The sequence below is a fragment of the Magallana gigas genome, chromosome 2 (genome assembly GCF_963853765.1).
Source record: "Magallana gigas chromosome 2, xbMagGiga1.1, whole genome shotgun sequence".
In the NCBI taxonomy this organism is placed as follows: Eukaryota; Metazoa; Mollusca; class Bivalvia; order Ostreida; family Ostreidae; genus Magallana; species Magallana gigas.
Genome location: NC_088854.1, coordinates 38,824,622 through 38,835,536, shown reverse-complemented (window position 1 = coordinate 38,835,536; position 10,915 = coordinate 38,824,622). Strand labels below are relative to the sequence as shown.

At 34.7% G+C, this 10,915-nt stretch overlaps 1 protein-coding gene across 1 annotated transcript; it reads right to left on the bottom strand.

Annotated features, from left to right (window-relative positions):
- Window positions 1-415: 415 nt before the first annotated feature.
- On the bottom strand, window positions 416-10,700 carry LOC117681100 (von Willebrand factor D and EGF domain-containing protein). The gene is made up of 20 exons (XM_066076472.1): window positions 10,547-10,700; window positions 9,100-9,486; window positions 8,592-8,648; window positions 8,240-8,493; window positions 8,037-8,129; window positions 7,632-7,776; window positions 6,862-7,052; window positions 6,335-6,411; window positions 4,630-4,699; window positions 4,320-4,523; window positions 3,535-3,767; window positions 3,268-3,406; window positions 2,979-3,093; window positions 2,659-2,828; window positions 2,250-2,512; window positions 1,909-2,014; window positions 1,681-1,789; window positions 1,450-1,577; window positions 1,105-1,222; window positions 416-735 (listed from the first exon to the last, which is right to left on the bottom strand). The coding sequence occupies exons 1-20, from the start codon at window positions 10,581-10,583 to the stop codon at window positions 548-550; spliced, it is 3,084 nt and encodes a 1,027-aa protein (XP_065932544.1). The 5' UTR covers window positions 10,584-10,700; the 3' UTR covers window positions 416-547.
- Between the last annotated feature and the right edge of the window lie 215 nt (window positions 10,701-10,915).

Sequence of the window (10,915 nt, the reverse complement as noted above, 5' to 3'; positions counted from 1 at the left end):
GTTTAGGTTAGGGTTTACCCTGGTGTTTGGCTTGGTCTGATCAGTACTGTACATGTAGGTTTATTTTCATTAAATATCTTCCAATTGTGCTGCTTAAATATCTTGTGACAGAATATAGCACACTGTGTTTTCCAGTTTCTGGTAATTTTTAAGTACATAAATATCCGACCGGGTTCAAAAACATGTTAATGTATTTTGTTGGGATCGGTGCGTCTTAGTCTTGATAGTCTTGTATTTGAAGATAATTTACATATATACATATACATGTACTAAATTGGACGGTATACTTATTTTTATTTTACATTCTGGATCCACACACATCTTGTTATAAATAGCTCAATTTAGTATCAAGATGTATATATTCTTCATTCCTCCCTTATTCTTGAAAGAATCAATATGAAAAAAGAAACAAATAATAATTGACTAATTTATTCAAATATTCATAAGAAAATAAAATGGGACGGGTAAATTTTCATTTTTTATTCTTCTAATGAGCAGTTATCTGGAACTTTTTCCTAATTATTGTACTGTTTTAGTGATCGCGCGACTACTGAGTTGGCGGTGGGAAGAGACCCGGATTAGAGCCACACAGCGCCTTGTTGTTACAATTTGTACATTGATTGGCCTGAATCTCCCCGCACTGACATCCGCCATTTTGACAACATGCGCAGTCGAAGAGATTAGTGTTGTACGGACATCGACATCCCGTGAAAGTTGCGGTGTAATGGTCTATCTCTGCAAAATCAAACAAATGAGAGTATTTTTTTTATTGGTGAAGGCCTTTAACTCTAAAAGAATGATGTTGATCATGAGGAATTGTTTTGTATAATGATACTTAGCCTTTTTCGACACAATTTTGTAAACTTGCACATGTCCAATCATTTCTGATTTTATACAGGAAGGTGGTAAATTATCACAGATACCTTGTTACACATTAACATATATGAAAATAAATAGATGAATAAATAAAACGTATTACGTAAATAAAATTCTCTGACATTTTTTCGCCCAAACTGATGCTTCAGCCACGTCTAATTTGTCAAAAACCAGAGCAAGTAAACAAATTTTAATAGATGGGATAAAGATGTTTATTGCAAATCTTACCTTGCACGGTCTTGCTGTACGTCCAATCAACAGTGGAGACAGAAGGATCGCACACCTGACCTTTGCTGTCCTGGTCGCCATTCCGGTAACACATGCCGTCAATGAAACAGCTATCGGGCTTTTAAAAGATAATCACATAAAACTCTCAATTCTAAGAAATCTGACTTCTGAATTAAAATCAACAAAATTTAAAGAGAAAATAAACTTTTCTTCAAAAGTTTCAATAAAATTTAGTTTTTAACCTTTTTAATTAATCAAAAGCAATTTCTTTTATTGACTGTTAAATTTTAAAGTGGTATTACACATGCTAATTATATTTCTAACAATTTAGATAAGTTGACTAACATTGTGAGTACAGACTCCGGCAGCCGTACACTTGGTACAGTATCCATCAGCCACAATGAACAACGCCTCCTGGCTGTAAAGTTGACCATCTGATGTTATAGAGATTTTAAAACCCTTGGCACTTAGACCTAAGAAAAAAAAGTGTTTTCAAAATCTAACACTTTTTAAAAGAAAAACTCAGTATTGGTTATCTTGGAAAATATATAATATGTGTCTTTTCTACTTATTTACCTTTCATTACATTGCTTTCGGGAATTGGGCATTGCACCTCTAAAAAGCTAAGAAATTCCCCTTTAGTTTTTACCGCTGGCCCTGACTCTACTGGTTGGCCATTTGACAGCTAATTTTAATAATAGAAAAATTAAATTATATAAAATACTGGTTTAATGAACCGATCTTTTGTGTACTTTAATTCGAGATAACAAAGATAAAAGAAACTGTAGAAATGTTCATTCATACATCAACTGGCGTGATTCTACAAGATAGAGTGTCCGATTCTACGATGTTGTCAACGATGACGTTAGCTTGTCTGCAAGGCCTAGTTCTGATGTCACAGAGACCGTCTCTAAAAGGAAGATTCAATGCAGTTTAAAATAATGAAAGAATAAAAAAAACCCTTATATAGAAAATATTAACTTGAAATTGCCAAAAATGGATATGAAATACCGTATGCTACATGTATATGGTTCGAGAAATTACATTAACATCAACACGTTTATTATCAACTGGTAAGAGCGAGATCAAGAACTGAAGTGAACTGTTTCACGGTTTAAGGACTAGCTACTCAGACATTTGCTTACCCTCTTAAACGATATATCTTAGGTGCAACTCCAATTTGAACAGAACAATCTCCAGAGGTGTATCCACGGTGACAATGACATACGCCGCTGACGCAATTTCCGGTTAGAGAGCACTGGTTTGGACAACCGGATATCGAGGGGCTCACCATAGGTACACCATTGACATAATGAATGTTCTTAGGATCCTGAGCCAACTCATTATAACATATACTGTCATATGCATTCATAGCAGACAGTTTGAACGCGTCGACTGAATCTGAGTACTAAAATAAAAGAGACACAGAAAGACTATGATAACCTGTCAGTATTGTTCAAAATAATTACATTTACTTTGAAACGCTAAAAAGATGATTTAACCTGTAGCCAATTGCAGAATGAAAGATGCAACAATATTCATCCTGTTTTTTACCTTGATATCTTCGACACACCCATCAATGATCTCAGCCAGTATGTTGGAATGTTGACATTTGCTGTAAAGAGATGCCGACATGAACGTATGTCTGCAGTAGTCCCTTGCCCGACTTTCTGTAATTCCACTTGGAGTTGGGAATGTAGCACCCACGTTTCTTTTTAGCCTTCCTGTTTATATACATGCAAACTCATTTTATTAACCAATCCAAAGAAAAATCAAAAACAAGAAGAAAGGACGAAAGGAGAAGCTCGCAAAGAAGTCAAACTTCTAATCTATATATCTTTCTTATTCTGGTGATGGATATATCCGTAGCATACTTGCGATCATCTTTGGGTCGAAAGAGAGATGTCGATCAGGGTAATGGTCGGTGTAGGATCGCACAGACCTTCTGTGTGGCTTATTCTTGTCACTTATAGGAGTGCCGTCTGATTGCTGGTAATACAAATAATCAATAAGCTAACAATTTCTTTCTTTGAATTTTTGGTTTAACAGAGTCATTAAAAAAATAAACTAATCACGTCTCTTTGTTAAAACATTTCAGGTTATGAGGTAAAATCACTTGTTAGTCTACACATGCAAGAACAGAAAAACAGAACATTTACTTACTTTGCTTGGATTAAGGGCGCCGTTTCCAGCTTTTGTGCACTCTACTGGACCCTGATTACACGAGCAATATTCGAATTTTGGCGCTAAATGTTGTTCATACTTCGGCAGTTGGTAAAACATACTAGTGCCCGATGGAAGTCTGTGTCAAAAATAGTTTAACAACCCAGTGATTAGATTATCTGAAATACCAAAGATGTAAAAACAAAGTAAAAGACAAATTGCAAGAAACCTTTCTTTCTTTGAATTGAATGTGAGAAAAACACATACTGCCAACTCTTGGTGAATTCGGTCACGGTGGTCGGAGTGTAAAGGTGGCCATCCCCGCCCCTGAGAGCATCCACCTCTGCCCCATTCCAGTTTCCACACAGTCCCTCCGCTGCGTTATGGTCATCGGGTGGGGCTTGAACATCCACATTCATGTATGGGAGATGCTCTTTTCCATGGCGTCCCTTTGATATTCCGGTCTTTACTTGAATTCGAGTTCCAGATGGAAAGTTAATCTGAATATATTTCCAATCAAGACTCAGTACTTAGTTCAGATACTGTGGAATCATTTAAATTTGTGGGGGTCAATTTTCGTGGATTGTGGGATTTTTGCTTATTCGTGGGGATGTCATTTCGTGGATTTGTCAGTTTTTAGCATTGGTAAGATAACCAACTCTTTCAAAATTTGTTTTCGTTGAGGATGTAAATTCGTGGGGAAGGGCTACACACGAATACCACGAAAATTGAGCTATCACGAATTTTAATGATTCCACAGATATAAAAAAAAGGACAATATATATATATATATATATATATATATATATATATATATATATATATATATATATATATATCTTGTCTTTTGTTTAACTTTTCTGTTATGAAGGGAAGATTGGGATTCGCGTATTTTTCGAGTGATTTTGATTCCTGGCATTGAGAAAAGAGATTTTTCTGCAGAGAATAGCCCTACCTGAAATTTTCATGACTGTAATCAAATATTCGAATCGGACAATTACGAACATAAATTTCTTGTATCATTTCTGCAAATAATCAAAATTGTTACACACGCTAAATATTTTCCCAGTTTTGTTATCCCGGCTAACAGTTGTTCCTTCCAGAGGATGCCCGGTTGGAAACGAAACAGATGGAGCCTCTACAACGCCAGCTCTTTTTTCGCACTGGTCAACCTCCACTACGTCATTTCCTTCCCGTGCAATGACTGCACAGATACACGGGTGAAGGCTTCCACATGGCCATGTACGTACTTGAACCTTTCAAAATATATTCACTTAAACATTAAGTATTTGTTTTTAAGATAAGCTAAAGGACATGAAAAAATTTCAAAATTAATATAATATACTAGTATACTGAAGATACCTCAAATGGTCTCTTTTGGTTTTGAGACTTGTAAAGAGTAAAATCTCCTATTTCGTAGACGTTGTAATTTCTGTGAAAATGTAATAATATCAAATTAATATCATCTTGATAAATATACATCACATGATAATGACATGTCATTTTTTTGCTTTCTTGTTGCAAACGGGTCGATGTTACATTTGAAGAACATATTGAAATCTGATTTTATGATAGACTATTTTCTGTTTTTGAACTCCCAATTATCATTAAAACAGGTCGTCTGCTAAAATGTTTTCCTCCCTGATATGTGATTACTTCGAAAAAAATTCCCAAATTATCAGTTAGTTTCTCAAACTAAGGATGCAAAACACAGTTTCACATGTAAATAAAACGTTGATTTGAACCTATTTTATTGTATACATATATATAAGATACATATACAAATAGTTTGGACACAAGTTCTGACAACTTACTAGGTCTTTACCATCTTTAGCATAAAACGTTATATAAGGACGTTCTCAGATAAGGGACAAACAATACTGACCCATACCAAGGTATGCATGTATTGTTAAGATATGTTAGATATATATTTATAAGTTATGTAAAGGATTAAGTGATTAACTTTGTAAATGCTAAATACTAATGCACGCGTATAACTTTTTTCACATTTTATTAATCAATGAACAGAACATGAAGAGACAAAGACAAACATATACACACTCATTAGCTCACACACATTCATTCACTCTCACATTCATGCAAAGACAGGACAGAATAAAAAAACCCCAAAAAATGACACTGAACATGCTTTAATATCAAAGCCTTATCGACAGAAAAAGACTTCGAAAGAATTTCCCCAACCCTATTTAAATAAAACAACTTACAACGTTATGTTATCACAAACCGGAAGTTATGTTAATGCACTTATAACTTAACAATAGAGTGCTATTGGCATTTGAAACACGTAATCTGAGTCAGAGAATCGTTTAAATTTAAATGACGTACATCTTTAAATACAGGGATATATCCATTAGATTACACTGTTTGGTTGCCATGTCCAAAAGACCTAGGTGTTCACTATACTAACCAATCCAGCAATCTTGAGTCACCAAGTTCCTTTTCTTGCAAGTTGAAATGTTTTAATGTACCTTTGTTTTAATATTGCATTTCTCTTTTATCACATTTATTCTTTGCAGTACATCACAATAAGCCCCTACTAGATCAGAACCAACTGATAACAAATTTTTACAATTTTGATTAATTCTGCAACTTATGTTATGCAAATACTTTTACTTAATTTTTTATTACATTTCAACTACTTTTTTAAACAGGCGTTCTAACGCCCTTTTTCATGTGTTATTACGCTATTTTAGCGTTATTAAGCCTTTTTTTTAATTGTTCAGTAACATGACTGGTATTGATACATGTAGGCCTTTGTTGATATGTAAGGCCCTATGTCGATTCAATTTTGGTTTTAAGCTTCAGAAAGAATCTTCTTATTACAGTATGTTCTATATCTTACCGTTATAAAGTGCAATTATAGTTGGGGCCTTATGGATCATTAATGCTAGCCTGTGTAGCTCAGCCCCAGAGCTCCTTCAGGTAACTAAAACGGAGTCTGGGGTTCTATTCATGGTCCAGCCATATATTTTCATAGTACACTGCATATGCTAATTGCTAATTTTCTACTACAAAAGTATGGTGGTACTTAGAGTAGAAAACTTACTTTTTTAAATCGAAGCCTCTGAAGTGAGGGTCTCCCCATGGATTACAACTGCCGTGTTCTTTATCCGTTGTTCCAATCTAAGGTATGAAAATGTAAAATTTCTATGAAGCTTTCCGTGACATAGTGTATTGATCTCTTTGGCCTATTTAACTAAATTAAACCAAAATGAACCATGCTGCAAATCATTTAAATAAGAATTACAAGTACCAAAAAATGAGAACTACAAATGGAGGTGCAGCCTGCTATTTAACCTATGGGCTCTAAAGGTTATTAATAACAAATCTCGATAGACTAAGCCATAATAAAAATTCAAATCAATGTATTTCTCAAGGTAAATATGCTTCTTCTAACAACTTTAGAGAAACAAGAAAGGGATGGAAAATACAGAAACGAATCAATGGAAAATTCCATACGATTCTCTCTCTCTCTCTCTCTCTCTCTCTCTCTCTCTCTCTCTCTCTCTCTCTCAGTTCATTTTGCATTTTGGTATTTATCATATTAATGTGCATATAATAGTATCTACGCACTGTTATTGGTGTCATTGTGTAATTCTCCCACATGGCGTGTGGAAAACCGGGCAAAGGTTGAAACCCTAGTTGATGTACTTGGTTGTTGTCTTTGATAAAATCCCTTGTTGCTTTGATCTTCAGATAGGTTGAATACATACCGGTTACGTTGTCCAATTTCAGGTCAAGGTGACAACCCGACATAACGGCATCTTTATAAAAAAAAAAAGACCCGTCAACGAATATCACTAAAACAGTTACGCTTACTGTATTGGGTAACTTTAATGTATTTGTTCATTTGTAATTACCCCCCCCCCCCCCCAAATTTCGCTGAAACCATTCTACTGAGTGAGTTGCTGTTTTCATACGAGTGAATTTGAAAATATAATTTCCATAAAAAAAATCACTTTATCATTTTATTTAGAGATTGTTTGAAGACAACATGATTTTTCATACCCCTCTTCATTTTCTTCTTAATTTACTTTGCAGTCCATGAAGAAAATTTAGCGGCGTGAAATTTTGACTTCAGTATAATTTTTAAGAATTTTATGTTCTAGATCTTTTGCATTAAAGAATTATGCACTATCTATTTTTCTACTTTTTTTAGAATCTGGGAGTTTGCCAAAAAAGAATAGTGATTTTATTACTAGTATTCCATTATCAACTGTTACAGTATCTTGATCAACATAGGTACTGTATAACTTTAAAAAGACAAATATACAATTTAAGTAAGAGAGAAAAAAAAGGTATTTATAATTTTTTATGAAAAAATTGACATGATATGGTCTTACCCGTCGGATGTTGAAGCCCTTTTAGGACCACAGTCAGTTTACAGCTGTCTTGAAAAATACTAGTACAAGGAATGGGTATGGTGGACTCGACTTTCACCGTCTTCTCCGGACCTCCTTCATCCACGTTTATTCTGTCTTGTGATACCTGGAACCAGACGCTTGTGCCAATAATTTTTGTAGTAACGCAACGATATATACAACATTGATACAACAGTAATACAACAGTTTCATATCAAGGCAACGATACAACAAAAACTACAACAGTGATACCTGGAACCAGACGCCTGTGCCAATAATTTTTGTAGTAATGCAACATTGATAAAATAATGATACAACAGTTTCATATTAAGGAAACGATACAACAAAAACAACAAAGACAACAACAGTTGTACAAAATCATTATACCTTAATTCCACACCAGTAACCATTACTGCTTAGAGTGTCACTGCTAATGCCTGGACCTTTTGATGGATGGTATGAGGATACATTGCACTTAAGCTGGTGTAGAAAAAAAGTAATTAATTAACTGAAGGTTTTACAGAGATTATATATTTATATAAATATAAGAATAAAGAGTATTAAATTTTATCGTCAAAATTAAATTTTACCTCTTTCCCAAGGTTATATTTAAGCTTCATGGCGTCTAAATACGCAATTCTGGAGTCCCCAACCAAGACCGTTTTTACAGGGGTCTTTGTTGTTGGGTCGAGAAGTTCATGGCCATCCACTGTCCACGTGACAGTAAATGCAACATCAGGTTGGCCAATAGGGTAGTCGATTCTACACGGAAATCGAACTTCCTTGGTTGGAGTGACCTCTGGCTTTTGCAAAACCGGCATACTTGTCAACTTTGGGTAGAGGTCTAATAATGAAGAATACCTTTTTAAATAGTCCGTACTTTTTGATCGATTTATGAATTAGTTAAAAAGTATTTGTAACAAAAGTAAAAAAAAATCATACCAGGACAATTTCCACCTACAGCTATTTGACCTCCTACGTTGCAAACCTTTTTGTTTCCTGTAAAACAAAGAAACCATTTAAAAAATAAGGAATCATTCTTTGAGTATTATGATGTGATCAAATTCGGTCGGTGGTGATAAAATTAAGCCTGATGGGTTTATGATGGATTTGATCGTGCCCGACCGTATTTGATCAGCTAATGATATTCAAAGAATGATTTCCTTTTAGTTATATTATATGATTTTTACCAATTGTTCAATTAAAAATGTAATTATTGACATTTTAACGTTATTTTCATTTGGTTTGATGATGCAAACCTTGATTGCGACACATGTACATGTACGTCATTTTCGTCATTAATAAAATGTATTCGACAATACGTTACAAAAATTTGATTCTTAGCAAGATCAAAAAGACACCGGAAAATGTAAATATGATACATTAAACAAGGTCAAGTTCGAGAGAATACTGCTTTATAAAAGATACTTATTTACAGAAATATACCTACCTGCGCAGTAGGCCATGGCACACCCCGGAACAGTTTGAAGGTAATAGACGTAAAAAGTACCACAGTTTTTCACCTGAATGTCTATTGAAAAGTCGCAGCAAGTTTGGCTTGCGCTTCCATGGATATTGGAACAGGCCTTTCTCCGAACAATACCATCGGCCTTGGAGGGGTTTGTGCCTTGCATCCACAGTGGGTAGTGGGTCCCACAGTGATACTGGGTCACGCATGAGGTCGGCATCTCGTCATTATTGTCGAACACGTACCATCCGGATGGTAATCCGTTGTCACATTGGAGTTTATCCGTTGGTTCCGGTTGGAACTGGATGCTTCTGTGGGGCTCACTGATCAAACGGTGGTAAGCGGGTAGACAAGGGTCCTGGGCTATCACTGAGAGAATTTTTTTTTTAATTGTTAGTTTGAAATTGAAGAAGATTATGTACATGATGAATTGCAACACACATGTTTTTTTTTCAATTCAAATTTTTTGATACAGAAATATTCATGAGCCAATTGCTTCTGCATACATTACAAATTTTTAAGGATACAAAGTACAATGTATGCTAAACAGTGCAATGAATCAATTGCATCCAAATTGCATACATACACATGTAATGAACGCTTACTAAGAGAAAAACAAATTACGTATTAGAAAACATTTTTGCGAGAGAGAGAGAGAGAGAGAGAGAGAGAGAGAGAGAGAGAGAGAGAGAGCGCATTCTAGTGCGAGTAAATAACAAGGGTCCAATTTGTCCAGTCTGTATTCAACTTATCCATCTCATTTTTTTCCTTTGCACAAAATTGCAATACTTTATAAAAACAAAACACACATTACATGTAATTGATGTACAAGATTTTTTAATATCACTAAAAAGTTTAATTTTTATATGTTCAGAGATTTCTGAATTACTTCTCTTCTGCAAAATTACAGATCAAGGTATTGATATCGGTATTAGTGTTCATTATGTAAAGAATAGAATCACACGACCATTTTGCGATGGGTAAATATATTTATTCGAGCTGTGTATAATTTGTAACACGAAACTATAGTCAGACGTTTGACGTGAAATGTGTAATCTTCATAAAAATTAAAAATAAAATTGAAGGAGGTACAGCAATTTAAAAATCTTGATTGTGAAAAAATTCGCAATTAAGATTCATATATATTGTATAGTAGCATTACATGGTTATTTTCACCATGTGCTTTTTTCGCCCTTTGACATTTGCAAATAATTTCACCCATTCTTGGATTTCTCCAGACCTAGTCAGAAATATTTATTATTTCTTATGAACGTCGTATTTTAAAGATATTTTTTTTTAATTTTTAACTGGCCCGATGGCGAAAAGGCGAAAATAAATGGGTGGGGCGATAATTTTTTAATACAATTTTAAAAAGTTCCGTCAATTAACGATGATCCACAGTCCTATTGGTTACAAGTATCATACATACCCAGGGTTACCCCCACGGCTAAAAGTAGGATTTCCATCAATGATAAAATCCCACTACCTTCAAGGAACACAAAATCAAAACTAACACAGGTTCTTTTCAAACTAAACTATTTAAATAGACGCACCGATTAGAGCTTGTTGCGCTGAACTTTGTTTGCTGTACAAGACATTAAAGTTTTAATAAAACGGACCAGCAACGAAGTTTTGGAGAGGAATTTGGTAAATTAGATATAGGCAAGGGCTTACGACGTCGACTCACAAATCGGAGTTCGTGATTGCTTCAGTGCCCTAATGGTAGGCACACGCCTTTACAGTAGCTATTGCATCGTTAGCTTGGTGTTTGGTCAAGGGATGCATGCGATGGCCAACT